The sequence below is a fragment of the Nuphar pumila genome, chromosome 7 (assembly GCF_984573655.1).
Source record: "Nuphar pumila chromosome 7, dmNupPumi1.hap1.1, whole genome shotgun sequence".
NCBI classification, from domain to species: domain Eukaryota; kingdom Viridiplantae; phylum Streptophyta; class Magnoliopsida; order Nymphaeales; family Nymphaeaceae; genus Nuphar; species Nuphar pumila.
In genome coordinates, this window is record NC_143255.1 from 119,464,021 (window position 1) to 119,480,912 (window position 16,892).

The 16,892-nt window shown below is 37.3% G+C and overlaps 2 protein-coding genes across 2 annotated transcripts in view; one reads left to right on the forward strand and one right to left on the reverse strand.

Moving 5' to 3' along the window:
- Positions 1-4,489, forward strand: part of LOC149833188 (pentatricopeptide repeat-containing protein At4g35850, mitochondrial-like) — a 30,286-nt gene extending 25,797 nt beyond the window's left edge. The window contains exons 9-13 of the mRNA XM_090014970.1: positions 1,898-1,991; positions 3,338-3,403; positions 3,496-3,573; positions 3,660-3,761; positions 4,071-4,489. Of these exons, the coding sequence (XP_089871096.1) occupies positions 1,898-1,991; positions 3,338-3,403; positions 3,496-3,573; positions 3,660-3,761; positions 4,071-4,166 (436 nt within the window). The 3' untranslated portion in view covers positions 4,167-4,489. The remainder of the gene's footprint in view (positions 1-1,897; positions 1,992-3,337; positions 3,404-3,495; positions 3,574-3,659; positions 3,762-4,070) is intronic.
- Positions 4,490-7,139: 2,650 nt separating this feature from the next.
- On the reverse strand, positions 7,140-16,490 carry LOC149833189 (protein-L-isoaspartate O-methyltransferase 1-like). The gene is made up of 4 exons (XM_090014971.1): positions 16,241-16,490; positions 11,217-11,487; positions 7,681-7,845; positions 7,140-7,553 (listed from the first exon to the last, which is right to left on the reverse strand). Exons 1-4 carry the CDS (start codon positions 16,442-16,444, stop codon positions 7,303-7,305), a joined length of 891 nt encoding a protein of 296 aa, XP_089871097.1. The 5' UTR covers positions 16,445-16,490; the 3' UTR covers positions 7,140-7,302.
- Between the last annotated feature and the right edge of the window lie 402 nt (positions 16,491-16,892).

Below are 16,892 nucleotides of genomic sequence, written 5' to 3' on the forward strand. Positions count from 1 at the left end.
TTTAGAAATCAATTGTTTTCACAATGTTGGATGGTGGAGGCTTCTGGGGGCGATTTTAAAAAGGAATCTGAATGTTCAATTAATGGCTGGATCTATTTCCTCTTCTTAGACCAATTTCTGCACTCTTGGGCAATGACGCCCTTATTTGAATGAAATCCAACTCTATTTTAGGTTGTTGCTTGCTACAAGGCAGCAATAGTTCTCGGCTTGAACCAAAGGTACAATTTGAGTCAAGGGCTTCACCTCTCAGATGGTTACGTTCACATGGCTGGTCTCTTTCAAAGAAGTCTTAATGCAGTCATATTTGCAATGGGAAGGTGTATTAGCTAGGCAACATAGGACCGTAATGGAAACTTGTAGCCTGTCACATGGATGTGGCTGCAGATACGGGTATGCAACCATTTTTTATGAAGTTTTCTATGTCTAGTATATAAGGGGCTGTGGAATGGGAACCAAAATGGAGTATTCGTGTGACATAGCTTGTAGCCATCCTTTTTAGCCCTGTCCTTTTTTCTGATCACTATTTCAAAAGGGTGTGAATGGGCATCCAGGCAATTATCCCATTTATCTCTTTTCAATCTGGCACCCTGAGTGAGAATGAGAGGGAAGAATTGGTATTGGATGTGAAAATGCTGGTTTTTTCATGCCTGGTGATTTATATGGCTAGAAAGAAACTCGACTCTTTGAGGAGACCCAGAAAAATACGGAGATTCTTCGTGCAAGCTTGCTGCACTATATTGACTCACATGTCGACAGTGCACTAAGTGGATTGGGTCACTCAGAATTGGGGTGAATACAGTGTTTATTCAATTGGAAGGCGCACCTTCTAATGTTGGCTGTAACTTTTTCTTGTATTTTTCTCCTTGTATTACAACTGCTTGTATTCTCTATTTACCTTTTTAATATTATTATCTTTTCTTTCAAAAATAAATAAAATGCAACTTATCTTTCTGGTTCAATATTTGTTAGTCATAGTCACAAATATCTCCACGAGGTTATTTCTTGCGATATTATAGGTTTGGTGATAAATCTCGGGGCTTAAAAAATATAAAAAATTAAACAAAATAAGTGAGAAAATATCATGTTTAGACAAAAAATACATAAATAATAAAAGAAATAAGTAAAAAATGTAAAAGAAATAAGAAAAACATATTTAAAATGTAAAAAAATAAATAAAAACAGTAAAATAATTAATAATATCAAGATAATATCATGAGAATATTGTGATATTCTCTCGATAATATCACGACATTATCAAATTGGCCATATTTTCAAAATCTTGTGATATTTTTACCTATATTATTGTTTGCTGAATTTACAGCGATAAAATCATGATATTTTGAAAATATCTATTGTGTTTTTGTCTTATAAAAATGTTTATTTATGTTTTAATAAGAAACTATGTGCATGGTGGAATACGCCCTATCTCATGAAGGGGAAGCTATATTTGTAGGAACTATGTACCTGGTATATCTCACTAAAGGGAAGCTTCATATAAGTTGAAGTGTGGATCAGCTCCTGGATTGTGGGACAAAGAAGGAAGCAGTGATTGCGATAGGTGGATGATGTTAAGAAACTGACTTGAGGGATTTAAACAGATTACCTATTATGCTGTTTTGATCATTCTCATCTCCCATATTTATTGTGCAAATAGTTTATTCATGTGCGCATATCCTGTACATATATTCATTTTAAGCATTTGAATAAGAGGATTCTATTTCACAGCTATGTCTCTGTTTTACGATTTCAGTCTTGTTCTGATCAAAGCATCAATATCCTGTTCACCAAAGTTATCATGACTAGTAAAAGTCTTCTGATCAATTCCTGTCAAGCCTATTTTGAACTCTAGGATTGAATCGGTGAATTTTACTTTTCAATTATTTTTTATTTCAATCAGGTGCTATCTTCATTGTGGAGATCTAGATCGTGGTGTTAAAGCTTTTGATGACTACTTCAGCTCAGGAAAGCCACCTATGATAGAACTATATGTGGTAAGGTTCTTTTCTTGTTTCATATCCTTCATAACTAGTGGAAAATTTGAATTCATGTTTCAGTTGAGTAGTTGATGGATGCAATTCAGGATTCATTAATATGAACTTGTATGTCTCTTTTGATCAATGTATTTATTGTCTCCATTATTTCTAATTAACACCAGAAGTTCAATGTATTGCCTCTCACTGTTCTACATCCATAGATTGCCGGGCTTCATATACATTGATCTTTTTAATTGCTCTACTAGTTCTCAAATTGATCTTTTCTAGCATTATGTTCGTTGTGTTCAACTGACTAAAACACCTTTAAAAACTAATTATTTTTTAAAATACATGGCTATTGTTGGGGCCAAAAAAGTCGCACTTTCATTTTCAAATTCTAATTTGTAAGGAACACTTTTTTATTTTCTGAAAAATTTGTTCGGCCTTTTGTTTTTTTCCAAAAAACCAAAGATTCTCTTTAGTCCAAATAGTAACCATATACTTTAAAAAATCCCATTGTTTTCAATCAGTTGAACACAGCTAATGTTAATATAACTAGCCTCTAATGTAAGATAAACTCTATACTCTATATAAAAAAAGTGCTGGGACTAGATGCTTGGACTTCAACCATTGATTTATCCATTATTATACTTGGTTATTGGGGAACCTCCAGGAAAAGTAAATTTCACTTGCATCTTCCCATTATTTTCACGGACATATTTGAAGCATAATAGCAAAATCTTTTTCATGGTTTTGGGATTGGTTATTAGGTTCTTGGTTTAGTGTTCACATCTATCAGTGGCTCAACAACAACTTCATGGGCAAAGACAACTTATTGTATTAGACAGTGGGAACATGTGGCAGATTTTCTCATGCACACATATTGATATTCACTGTTGCTTTTTCCTGTCTGCTGAATATTTTTTCTGCAACTTTCTCTGGTTTATTCTTCTCTTATTTCCCACCTTTTTATTTCCTTTTTTAAAATCTTGATTCCCTTTCCATATTGTCTTTCTATTCACACAATCATAAATGGAAGTTTTTGAACCATTTTGACATGTGATGCTTACGTGCTATTGTTTCACCTTTCTCTGGTTTATTCTTTTTTCTCATTCCCCATATTTATTATTTCTTTTTTTAAAATATTGATTCCCTTTCCATGTCTCTCTTTTCACTCAATCATAAATGGAAAAGCCTTTGAACCGTTTTGACATGTGCTGCTTATTTGCTATTGTTTTTTCACCTTTGATTATGTTTTATACAGAGAATTAATTAAATAAGTTTAGGATCTGCTGTTTGTTGGTAAATAGATGTTTTCCGACTCATGCATTTAGTTCTTAAATTGACACTGTATTTGGTTATAGGCGGTGGTAGAGGGAGCAATGGTTGGATATACTCCTCGAGGAATGGAAATAGCTCAAGAGACCCTGGTATTTTAGTTTGTGGCTTTTTTGTTCTTTTTTTTTTCTTTTTTTAATTCAGTGAGATAAAATCTCATCATAAAGGCTTTCATACTCTGCAGGTGAAGATGAATGCGAGAGGATTCTTTTTGAATACAAAGATGGGGAATGATCTTCTCTTGGCTGCATCAGGAGAAAAGGTGGATTAAAGTTCATTCCTTTGATTATGTTATTTGTTTCAGTTATGTGGCAAACAATGTAACCATTTCAAACTGCCTGTTTTCAGTCCGGAGGATATACCACTGCCAATTACATATGGGATCTGATGCAGAGCCGCAGGATCAATCCTTCCCTTCCTGCTGTGGACGCTTACTATAAAGGCCTAAAGGTATGCAGTTAGTTCTTTCGCTTGAAACAATGCAGAGACACATGCACTGGTTAATTTTACATTCAACCTATGAGTCCAGATCAGGTGCAAGCGTATTGCACAAATGCAATATGCCACTGCACCTGAGCGCCCTCCATCTGCCTGGTACAGCCTGTGAGCCAGGGGGCCCAACAACAAATGGAGGGCGCTCAGGTGCAGTGGCACATTGCTTGTGCACAATGTGGTTGCACCTGAACCACCCCTTCAACCTAAGCATTCTAATATGCTAATCTCCTGTTGAATTAACAACATGAAACTCCTTTTAATCAGGAAAGGGAGATACCTGCAGATGACCCTCGGCTGTTGCTGGTCACTCGTACTTTGGAGAACCTGCGCCTTAGATTTGGGGCTGGAAGGTCGACATAGATTTGCACTTCAGCCATGCTTATGACCATCTGCGTGTGCTGAAAACTTGGCTGACAAAAATGATGGTTAATCACAGCCTGCCTGAGTACTCTTGTACCAGATTTGTGGGTACAATCTATCTGCTGTGCAAGACTGGAAGCACTCGCCCGTTTTTTAAACTTTGGCAGCTTGAATGAACCTATTTGAAGTGGTTCATTTCATACTGGAGAAGTCTATGTATGGATCCTTAAAGCTAAAAAGGAAACACTTCGATTGATAAGATTCCTCAATTGATGACAATTCTCTGTATTAATTTTCAATGTGAATTTCATGTCAGTGTTGATTCCTGGCAGGTGTAGTTCGAGTCTTGGTAGTTTTGGATCCAGATCCTTGTTCTGCAGAGTCCAGTGCAGGCCCAAGTCTTGCTTTGGTGCAAGCATTTCAATTTTTAGGCCAGTAGGAGTATTTAGGTCAAACAAGTTCAGGTTTGCCAAGAGTAACGTCTATTTGGGAAGCATTGGCTGGTAAATGAGCCGAGCTTGAAGTCTTCAAGCTTGGCTCATTTTTGCGGCAAGTCGAGCTGAATGTTCATGCTCATAATGAGCCCAAGCTAAGCGAGGTGAACTTGGGTGGACTTGTTTACGGAAAAGACATTGGTTTAGAGCTGGAAGTAGTAGGGTTACAAAAAAAGTAAATTGTTTTAGAGCTGGAAGAAATAAGACTTCATCTCTAAATCTATTGCTTGTAAACTCTAGCCTCATCTCCACACATCACCTCTCTCATCTATCGTTTCAATTAAATCATTTTTTTTGGACAATGCAAGGTAAAAAAACCCCCTCATCACTTACTGCACATTGAGTGGCCTCCAATTGGTAAAACCCTTGAGGTCGGCCCCCTTGCCCACTGGCGATACCTAACAAAAATGCAACACATCCATCCTGTTTAGGGATGGTAGTGGACCGGGGCGAATGCGGGGGACAAGGTCTCCACCCCCGCCCCATCTCAAAATTCTACCCTTCATCTCCACCTTTATCCCTGCATGAGTTTTGATTTTAACCTTCATCCCCGGTTCAAACGGAGTGAGGCAGGGTGGGCCCCCATTATCCCCTGATCCACCGTCATCCCTAAAGAAGGAGGTCGAAACGTAAAAGGATTGACCACACCAACTAGAAGAAGAAGAGCTTACTGGAGAAGCGACAACCGAAAGAAGGAGATGATCATTTTAGCTTTAGAGTTAGAAATTAGGAATATATAAAGGAGTTATATAGAATTTTATTAAATTATTAAGAGTATTTTAGTTATTTTACTAATGCGGATTGGGGACGGGTCAGGATAAAGTGTAAGTCCATCTCTCTGCCTCAGTCCCTGCACAGGTTTTGATTTTAACATCCATTCTCGCCTCCATCCCCGTTTCATGTCCTCCATCCCAGGTCCAAATAGGGCGAGGCGGGGCTCTGTTTTTCTTCGGTCTACTGCCATCCCTAATCCTATTATAAAAGATTGATTTGGCGTGATCTTGTGCCTGCATGACCTACCAACCAGGTAATTGTTCAAACTTATTTATGTCAAATGCAAAGTCTAGCTTGCATCCCCAATGTGGCTCAACCCTAGCAAGGTCTATAGATAAACTCCATTAAGGCTCTGTTTGGGAGCGAGAGATGGGAGTGGAGATGGTATTTAATGAGCTGTAATTAATACCACCTACCCCCACAGGTATTTGGGAACCATGGTTTTGGAGATGAGTGTGGTGTTGGGAGTGGATATGAGCCATTTTCAACTATATCCTCGCAAGCATGTTGTTGACAACTCCAGCGTCATCTTCACTCCCATCACCTCTCTCCAACACTGGCTCCCAAATAGAGCTTAAAGCTAAAAGAACCCTCTCTCTCTCTCATGTTAAGTCGAGATATGGCAGAAAAAAAATGGAAAATATGATCACCACAAAAACTTTGTGCTCCCTGCACACCCTAATCAACGAGATACCCAAGTTCTTGTTTTTTGAATGAAAGCCGTTAGAATGCAAGTACTTGCGGTACGATTTTTTTTTTTTTAAATACAAGCTTCAGCTTATACACAAATGGCGTTCACAGAACTTCCATGAACCCTAAAATTAGTAGCTAAAGCGTTCACTTGGGACAAACGTTTGAAGACCGTTGATCATTCGTGTCTATGCATCATAACTGGATGGCCAAAGAGCCAAATCCCACTAATCAAACCATGTAAATCACATCCGTAAGGCTAGTTTCATGAAAAACAATAAATAAATAAAACCATTTGTATATAATGGCAACCCGACCCCACGTTAAGGCTAATATATACCATATGGATGTATCCAATATAGTCTATTTGCCATACACCTTATATCATATTTTTAGACATAAAACACGATTTTTTTAATCATTTTATTTTGGTACATTGTGAGCTATTGATTTTAAAATCATAGCGATCAACCTGCAGGTACGTCCCAATCACATAATCCAAAAGTTATTCTCTAATAAATGCTATATGTTGATCATATTTGTAGGGTTTAATCAACAAAAGAACTCAGAATATGGAACATTATGGTCTCTAATACATGGATGCAAGTGTACCTCATGCACCCCATATTTGAAAAAAAAAACGATAAAATTCACTGGGTACACCTACTCATTGATAAAGTCCGTTTTACATGTTTCAATCCAGTGAAAGTGAATTTAAAAGAAGTCGCTACATTTCATAGGAGTTAAAATTCAATGACCTCACAAAAGTGCTAAGCTAAAAAAGTGTTCATTTATGTTGGTCTATTTATCTCTAAATTATCATGGGCGTCGGATTAAAAATAAATCGAATGGACTTAATTAAAGAGAAGGCACACCCGGTGGACTTTATACACGCTCGTGCACACACACATGCGCACACACACCCCATTTTAAAGAACAGAAAAGATGAAAAAAAACTTCTTTCAAATAACAAAAAAAGCAGAAAAGAAAAAGCCCAACCAAAGAGTCAGTTATCAACTCTCAAGTCTCGACTGTGCTTACCTATAAAAGTAAACCATATAAAGCATTTACAAAATGGCGTCATAAGAGATTTACATCGCCTTCAACTATCCAGACAGCAACAATACGTAGAGAAAACCAGATAGTCTTATGAGAACACACCAAGACAAGTATGTGCATCAATAGCCGCGTAACTGTGACACACAACTGGTCAGTGGAACGTAACGGACCGAAGTCTCGCTTCGGATATCAACAGAACCATCCAGCTGCTTATCCACAACCTGCAGGTCCTGGAAGAAATTTCCAACGGGAATCACCATTCTTCCCCCAGGCTTCAACTGCTCGACAAGAGGGGCTGGGATTTCAGATGCTGCTGCTCCCACATGAATCGCATCATAAGGAGCAAATTGTGGCCATCCCTGCCGACCATCTTAAGTATAGCCACAGAGTAAATGGTTATATGAACAAAGGATATAAGAATCAGAAAATGATCTTCAGTGATCTAAATAAATAGTGTTTAAAACTGGACAAGAGATGGCATCAGAACAAATGATAACCTGCAACATGCACCGAGAGAGCACCCTGCTCAAGCAAAGGTGCAGCAGCACTTCTCTTGATGTTCTGAATGGAAGTATCCACCAGCTCGGGGATATGCTCTACAGCCACAGCATGGCCTTCGGATCCCACCATCACAGCAAAGCATGCGGTTAAGTAACCAGTTCCTGTCAACACATCACATTCAGAAATAGAATCTATTAAATGGCCAAACAACAAATAATATCAAGCACCATGTTATGAAATCACAAATCCCAAGGCAAGAAAAGAACAAGTCCTATTTTCACTAGAATGTATTTCATATGCCATTTTATAAAGTTGACAGCTAAAAACTCTTTTTGGTAAATAAAGAACTTTATAAAAAAAGATATAATGTCAAGATCTCCTTTCATGTTACCTCTCTCTCTCCCTAAAATCGTTTTCATAGTATCAATAAAACAAAAGACAAATTCTATCCTACCAAATTTCGCAACATTATCTCAACACTTTACCCACAACATTAAGTAGAGTATTTAGCAAATAAAAATCATCATATAAGAAACAAAAAATTGTCTCTAGTGTTTAGTACTTCTTAAATGTCCATACCAAATTTATCACAAAAGGAGCAAATTCCGAAACATCATGAGAAGTTTGGCTTAGAGAGGAATACTTACATTTCCTCTGTATTGGTCACTGAGTTCAGTTTTCACTCCTTGAATCACATCAATTGTTTGTGTCAGAATTCCTAAAAGAAAAAGAACAGACCAGATGCGTTGCATGTAGCATAGACATAACCATGACCTTTCACACATCAAAGAAATATCTACCGTAAAAAAAAAATCTGACCACCAAAATATGGAACAAAAAGAATAGAAAAGAGGGTTCAGATGTTGCTTTAACTTGCAAATCAAGATCACATAACTTGTTCTTTAGCCACCAACAATACCTTGCTTATACCCTGTGTCACATGGGTGCGGGTGCGGCACTTTCAAAAACCTTGGGTGCGGGGGTGAGGCAAAAATAAATAAATAAAAATAAATATATATGGTTTGGATCAGATTTATTTTAGCAATGTAAAAATGATAAAAAATATTATTTTAGCAGGTATGGTTTGGATCTGATTTATGTAACCTTATAAGGTTCGGGTATGGTTTCTCTTATGATGAGTTCAATTAGACTCTAGTCCAGGATCCTGGTATGGTTTCTTATGATGGATTCCATTAGACTCAAGTCCATAACCCAGTACCATTATCTCACATAGGGTTTGAGTTTGATTTCACTTAAATCCGAACCAAACCCAACCCAACCCGTTGACACCATGAAGTTGAAAGTGGGCCTAACCACGAGCGATAATGTGGCAGGCCCAGCGCTTCGCACTCACAATAGTGATAATAATCTCTCTCTCTCTGACGCGATGATCGAGGTGAAGAGCTGGAGAGGTGAATGTGAAGTCTGTACAACTCATTTAATTCATGCCTGACAGAGCGCATCATTGAACCAGTCTGGGTCATCTTTCATTCATTGCTCTCTCTCTCTCTCTCTCTCTATATATATATATATATATATATATATATATATATATATTATAACTCCAAGAAAACCCTTCTCGCCTTTGTTTTCGTGCTGCTTGTGATCTTTTTGCCTCCTGAGGAAGAAAGAGCAGCAATTGGGGTTTTCCAATCCTACGTTTCTCATTAAATTCTTGCCCATTGACTCTCTCTCTCTCTGACTAGCTGATAGTATGGAATACTTTTGAGTATTTATAGCTGAAGGAGTCGATCACACAGAACTCTTTTGGCTCTCCTTCGTCCGAGAGAGAGAGAGAGAGAGAGAGAGAGAGAGAGAGAGAGAGAGAGAGAGAGAGAGAGAGAGAGAGAGAGAGAGAGAGAGAGAGAGAGAGAGAGCTCCATGTGAAAAGCAAGGGTTGAAAAAGGGTCAGTGGACGGCTGAAGAAGACAAGATCTTGGTCGATTACATCAAGAAGAATGGCCATGGCAGCTGGCGCTCCCTTCCTAAACTTGCTGGTACTCTTTAATTTCCTACTTGTTCATTCTTTCTTCTTCTCCATCTTTGTTTTCTCTACTATTTTTTTTCTCTTTTGCTTCTCCTTGGTTTTAGTCCGTTTCATGTTTTTTTTTTTTAAAGGATTTCTTGTCAATGAAAATGTTGTACTTTGTTTAGTGTCACCCATAGTATTTCTTGAGTAAAAAGAAGAAATATATGAAGGGGGCTTTAAAACCCCAAACAAGCAGTACACGGTGAATTATGTACAGGTTGTAAAACATCACTTTCACAAACACCGAACACTATAGAGTGGGATTTCTATATCGGTTTTCACTGTAGAGGTTTGCAAGCATCCAAAAAGGGGATTTTTAAATTTCGCAGCCCATTTCATAGGGCAATTTAAAAAAAAAACCAAAAAATGGGTTGACCGCACCGGGTGCCGCACCCGCACCCGCATCGCGTCAACGCGGGTGTGGCACCTGTCTGGCCAAATCCCTGTGACATAGCTTATACCAATTGATAGAGAAAAAGAAAAAAAGCAAATGTTAGACATGTCAGTTAAGTTCTCTGTTTCCTCCTCTTGGGTCACATAGGATTTTAAATGTTTTCCCTTAATAGACAACCTCGTGAATTTTCAAATTAAGACTTCATCCAGGTCTGCTGCTTCACTATCCTGATTCCTAGCTATTATATGCAACTATTAACTGGAAGAGCTTAAAACATTTTCCTATCTGCCCTTATCATGCTTAGCCTATGATGCAGGAGTGGGAGAAAGACACTACTGGGTCCATAGGGTCCAGTTGGATCCATCTTAATTATTCATGTTTTTTCTTTAATTATGCTAGTTAGAAATTGGTTTTTGGATCTTGTTCATATCTTAGTTGAGTTTCGGATCTATCTCAGATTCGTAATAGGATTAGGGTTTCCAAGGTCCCTATATATATATTCATTGTGAAAAGGAGAAAGAGAGCTTGATGAATGAATTCTGAGAGTTTTTTTGGTGATTTTCCTTGTTTACCTAGTTTTCTAGTTTTGTAGCTGCCCTAGGGTGTCTATTCTTGCAGAGTTCAGGAGCAATCTTCCTGTTCACTGCATCAGCTTATCATTGATTGATACATGACTATAATACGTGTAACACATTCATTCAAATCATGATGAAAATAATCAACTACTTAAAACCATCCATCAAAAAAGTATTGGCTCAGAGATGTAAGTCGAAGATATGTTAAAGCACATTATCGATTAATATATTCCACAATTTTAATAATCCAACATATCTATATGGTCATTTTGACTAGTAAGACTCAAAATGTGCATGGCGATGTTTTCAAACACCATACTTGTTGCACTAGGTTAATATGCCATTTGCAAAATTTCCATGCATAAAATAACATAATTTTGTAGCAAAAAAAAAAAACCCAAACATAACATTAAATTAAGAAGTACGATCATACATGTGCATATCAAAAAATGAAAGACTAAACCAAAATGAAGATGAATCAAGATACTGCACATGAAACAAATAAAATATGATATGGAAATTAAATAAAGGTACCTGAACCAACATCCAAAGCATGCATTCCAGGCTGCAAATGATCCTTCAACAATTCCAGGCATATTGCATGCATATGAGGAGCAGAAATAGTTGCATTATAACCTATTGGCATAGGACTGTCATAATAAGGATCATTCCCCGGAGGAATGAACGATCCCCTGTCAATAGTCTCCATTACTTCTGATACTTTCTTTGATTTGATTACCCCATAATTTTGCAAATTTTGTACCATTGATTTGTTCTTGTCAACACCACTGCTGCTCCAAAGTTTCTAAGGAAATACAAAGTCACAATCTCAGCAATAAATGCATTTTATGGTCACACAAAATGCTGAAATTGACATAAATTCTGTCCAAACTCCAGAAGAAACTGATATCAAGTTATAGAAATAGCTATCAAGCTAAGATAATACCGCAGAGATCACTGTTCATCTATAAGGACAACATGATTTTGAAGAAAAGCTGCTGCACATATAAACAGGAAACAAAGAATTGACACTCACAAAAAAGAGTTTCCATATATATATATCAACTTCTTTCTTCCATAGATATTAGACTGGAATTATGAACACTAATACCAATATAAATCACATCATGTTGAATAGAAACATAAACAGAGCATGACCATGCAATAAGGCTTTGGTCCTGCTGCTCAAATGTTCAAATACTTCCATCCAAATGAAATCCACATTAACATTTGAACAACTATCATTCTTTTTCTTTAATAATCTCAAGAGTCTTCTGTTTAAGAGGTTCATGTCAGGTACAATGTAATCACAATCTGTTCTTTATTTTTTCTGGTTTAGTTTTTAATGATCTTTTCCTGAAATGTACTTTTAATTTTCTGTTTTGCTTCCCACACACAGAATCCACTTTTGATGACTGACACATACATAAAAAATCCATTATTTTGGTATAGACAGTATGGGAAAAGAGAAACAGATCCATTTAGAGATATTTCTTTAATTCCAAATTGGATAACTCGGCATATGCTGTAGCATTCATATTGAAGTTAGTGAACTGTGCAGAAAACTAATGCTTTTTTACTCACCCAGCCAACTCATTTTGAGCACCACCTAAGCTGAATTTACCATGATAAGGAATACCACACAACAGAAACTTTTTAGTAGTTAAGCAAAGAAAATTGCTTGGGCAAGCAAGTTGATCTGGAAATCTTGAGATTCGTTACATATTTAACAACTGCAAGGTAGTTTTCGAATTTATTGATATCAAATGATCAAATTTGAAATTTCTATAATCAGTTTACTAGTAGATTATTCTATAATTAGTTTACTAGTACATTATTCTTTTCTTCTTTCATTTTGTAATCAAGGACCAAACATTGGTGATGTTGGGTACAACTACCTTAGGTTACTAAAGGCAATTAAGGCTAACCTAACTCTTTGAATGGGCACATTCCAAGCAAGTGCAGAAGACCTGATAAGGCAGTAGAAAAAATCCTGCATGGTACCAAACATTTCACTTTGTGGATTCTTGACAGCCAACAGTTGGTAGGTTGAAAGCTGATCCATGAAAGAAGTTCTTATAGTTTAACATTTCATATTTAAAAGTAGGATAATTTTCCAGTCCATTCATTGCTAACTGCATGGCTACAATGATGATATACAAATAGATGCTCCCTGTGGCACTCAAATAAGAGAACCGACACATTTCTTTATCAGGTCCAACATTTGGATCAAGCCTCAATATCCCATGTAGCTTTGTATTTTCACCATATTATAAAGCACAAATTAGACGTCATACTTTTTTTGTTTGCCTATGGCATACAAGCAGACTACAGTCATATACAATGCGAAAAGCCTATTGTTAGGAGAACTTGACACTCTTCAAAGGGAAAAAAATTGGGAGATTCAGCTGCATCAATCAAAGAAGAAAATTATAAGGATATGGATGTGCCTTTACATCCATCATTCTGCTCAAAACTCAATATCCCAAGTTACTTTGTATTTTCACTATATATAAAACATATATTAGATGTCAGACTCTTTTCTTGTACCTATGACATATGAAGACTGCAGCCATGCAGTGAAAAAAACCCATTGTTAGTAGAGCTTGATGCATGTCAACAGGAGAAAATTTGGGGGATTCAGCATCATCAATAAAGAAGAAAATTCCAAGGATATGGACATGTCATCCATTTGAAAGGACAACATTAAAAGGTTACACTTCAATAAATGACATCATAAAAATCAATACCATGGAAAACACCACAAACTCAAAAAACATGGGTTGAACTATGTCTGATACATATCTGATTGTTTACATATGTTGCACGCTTTTCTAAACTGAGCCAAAGCCTAGGCTGTTCAAGCACTGGAAACTTCATAAAAAATTATAAAAGAAATGATAAATTATAAAAGAAACAACAATCAATGATACCATAAAAATTGAGATCATGAAAAAACACCGCAAAGCCGGGAACAAGGAATGAACTAGGTCTAATACACATCTGACTGTTTACACATGCTGCATGCTTCTCTAAACAGAGTCAAAGCCTACTCTGTTTGAACACTGCTCACTACATGCATATCGGGCTTAACTTTAGGCTAAGCATGGAGATGCACATTCAAACTCTGGTTGGTTGAGCTGGGGCAAGCTCTAGCCAAGACAGGATTGAACCTGTCATATTTTATTTGAAAGAACATCCTTACCACCAGAACATAAGCTTCTGTTATGCTAAAAGGCTTATATAGTCTACATGCGTGAGTATTATATATATTCATAAAAATAATTAAACAAGCTTATCAAGCTCTTAATGATCCTAGACTCAAGAATGAGTGCAAATCGTTTCATTAAACAAGCCTCAAAATTGAGCTCAAGCTCAATCAGGGTCCAAACTTCTCGCAAAAAGCTCTCTCATTGCTCACCATAGTCACAGATATAAGCGATATTTTGAAAATATCATATGATAATATCACTGTCAATTCATAAAAAGATATTAAAGACAAAATCTTGTGATATTATCCCGATAACATACTGATACTGTCAGATAATATCACGTTATTATCAGCTGATTTTATTTTTGTACTTCTTTTCTATATCTTAAATGTATTTTTCTTCTTCCTTTTATATTTTTTACTTATTTCTTTTATTATATGTGTAATTTATTATCTAAACATGTTATTTTCTTATTTCTGCTATTTTATATTTTTTAATTTTTTTAAATGCCGAGCATTTATCAAGATTTTCCAGAGATTTATCAACTAAACCTATATTGTTGCAGGAAATTGCCTTGCCAAGATACAGCCGAGACCAATTTTTTTACTATGTTGCTCACCCCTTGACCGTATTTTGGTTCTTTAATAGACAAACAACCAAGCATATGGAAAATTATTGATAAAACTTCAGACCATCCATATGTATTTAATTAGATGAACACAAATGTCAACCGTATATATCATTCAAGTATCAAAATTAGCCTGTAATGAACCAAAAACACTACCCACATGTGGCCAACCTCAAATAAGTTATCAAGTCAAGAACAACTTCGATTTGCAATGGTTTAGCTAACCATTAAATTAGTGCAATCAGAAAATGGGTTTTAATATCAAATAGACATTATCCCTTGTTTTTCTCTGTATCCAAAAGCACAGAAACACCATGAACTCCATGTTCCTATGACAACTACATGCAATATATCTTCAATCAAAAGTGATCTTCTATACCCTTGCATAACAATTCTACATTTCCACCAGGATGTAGGAACCCATTCCTAATATGAGCTTTAATACCACAAATCGATTCAATTTTTGCGCTGCATAGGACCTCTAAAAGTAAGGCTGACATCTCTGCGTGGGATTAGTGTCAACTGCTTGATCAAAAAATAAAGTTTTCTTGATGCATTAACGTACAATCGTCTAACGGTCTAATCTAAATAGACCATAATCAACAGTATGAGGTGCACATACGACGTTATAGAACCCAACATACAATCGAAGCACATTATATACCTCCATGGATATTCTATGCTACTGACCGTGCGATCAATTAGGCTATGTTTGGGAGCCTTGCAATGGGATGGAAACACGGTTTCAGTGTGTTGCCAAAATATCGTTTTGCCAATGCGTGATGTTGAGAGATGGAGTTACCACAAACATGCTCTCGTGAAAGGTGTTGAAATGTGGTGTTGGGCGTGCCAACACCAGTCCCAACGCATTGTTTCAGGCTTTCAGCAATGCCACTGCTCCCAAACAGAAAGAGTGTATGAGAGCATGGCGGAAACCACAATACAACCTTCGACTCAACGCTCCCAAACATAGCTTTATATGCATCATGAACACCTCGTGCAAGAGAAGAAACCAGTAGATAGAGGTAAAAACAAAGAAAATATGAAAGTCATTCCCAACCCATCCACCGAAAACAACACACCAGAAAGCAAGAGGTAGGAGGAAATCGTATGGAAGTAGACCTACGCGCCTTCGAAAAAACCAATCAATTTCTTTCCAATTCCATTCCACTCTTCCGTCAATCAATTGTGCACAGTTAGAGACTAATTCTGTATTGACGGCACATAAGGGTATTGTAGATCACCTCACATGACTGCCGATCAGTAAATCAAACACTCACTTTCTTCAGACACCACCACCATCAACAATTTCCCATGCATCATCTCTCTCTCTCTCTCATCAGTTCATGTCGCAAAAACACTACCAACATAATATCCAATCAACCATCTCTCTCTCTCTCTCACATCTGTTCATGGGGAGTCCCAAAAACACTACCAACCCAATATCCAATCATCCATCTACACACTCTCTCTCTAGCATCTGTTCATGGGGATTCCCCAAAACACCACCAACCAATCACTTACAAGCTCTGCCTACCAAATAAGGGAAAACAGGAAACTTGAACTCCCTCTTCCTTTTGCAACTGGAAATAACGATCAAAACAAAGAAGGAGGACGATGAATTAATGGAATCAACCAATCAAACCAATCCATGCATGTATCCGACGGGGTCTTACTCGAAGGGAACGAAGAAAGCGAGAAACAGAGCAGCGGAATACCTCCATTCTCGGGAAGAATCGAAAGCCAGGGACCAACCTCGACGATGGAAGAGGAGAAGAAGGAGAAGAAAAAGAAGCCGATCTCCTGTAGAAGCGAAAGGAGGAGGGTGGTAGTGAGGCAGAAGAAGAAGAGAGGGAGAAGGTGCCCAGCTGGCGATGAAGAGAGCCTCCGAATCCGATTCGGCATCCCAGAAAATATGGCATCCTACTACATTTTATTCCTCCCTTCTTACCTTCTCCTTGCTTTTCTCTCCCCTTTACTTCTTTTTAATAAATAAATAATTACTTAATTTTCCGATTTTCTTATTAGACAAATAAATAAATGAAAACAAACAAAAGTCTGCCCCTTCCATCCCAATCTCTCTAGGCATAACAGTGGACCGGATCCGGGGCGGAGAACAAGGTCTCCAACCCCGCTCTGCCTGCACTGGTTTTGATTTTAACCTCCATCTTCGTCTCTATTCTAGTTTCATGTCCTTCATCCTCGGTTCAAATAAAACTAGGCAGGGTGGGACCGCGTTTCTCCCGGGTCTACTACCATCCCTAAAGACATTTTAGTTAGTTTACTAACGAGGATTGAGAACGAAGCCGGGTGGGAGAAAGCGTAAGTCCATCCCTGCCTTCATCCCTGCATGGGTTTTGATTTTAACCT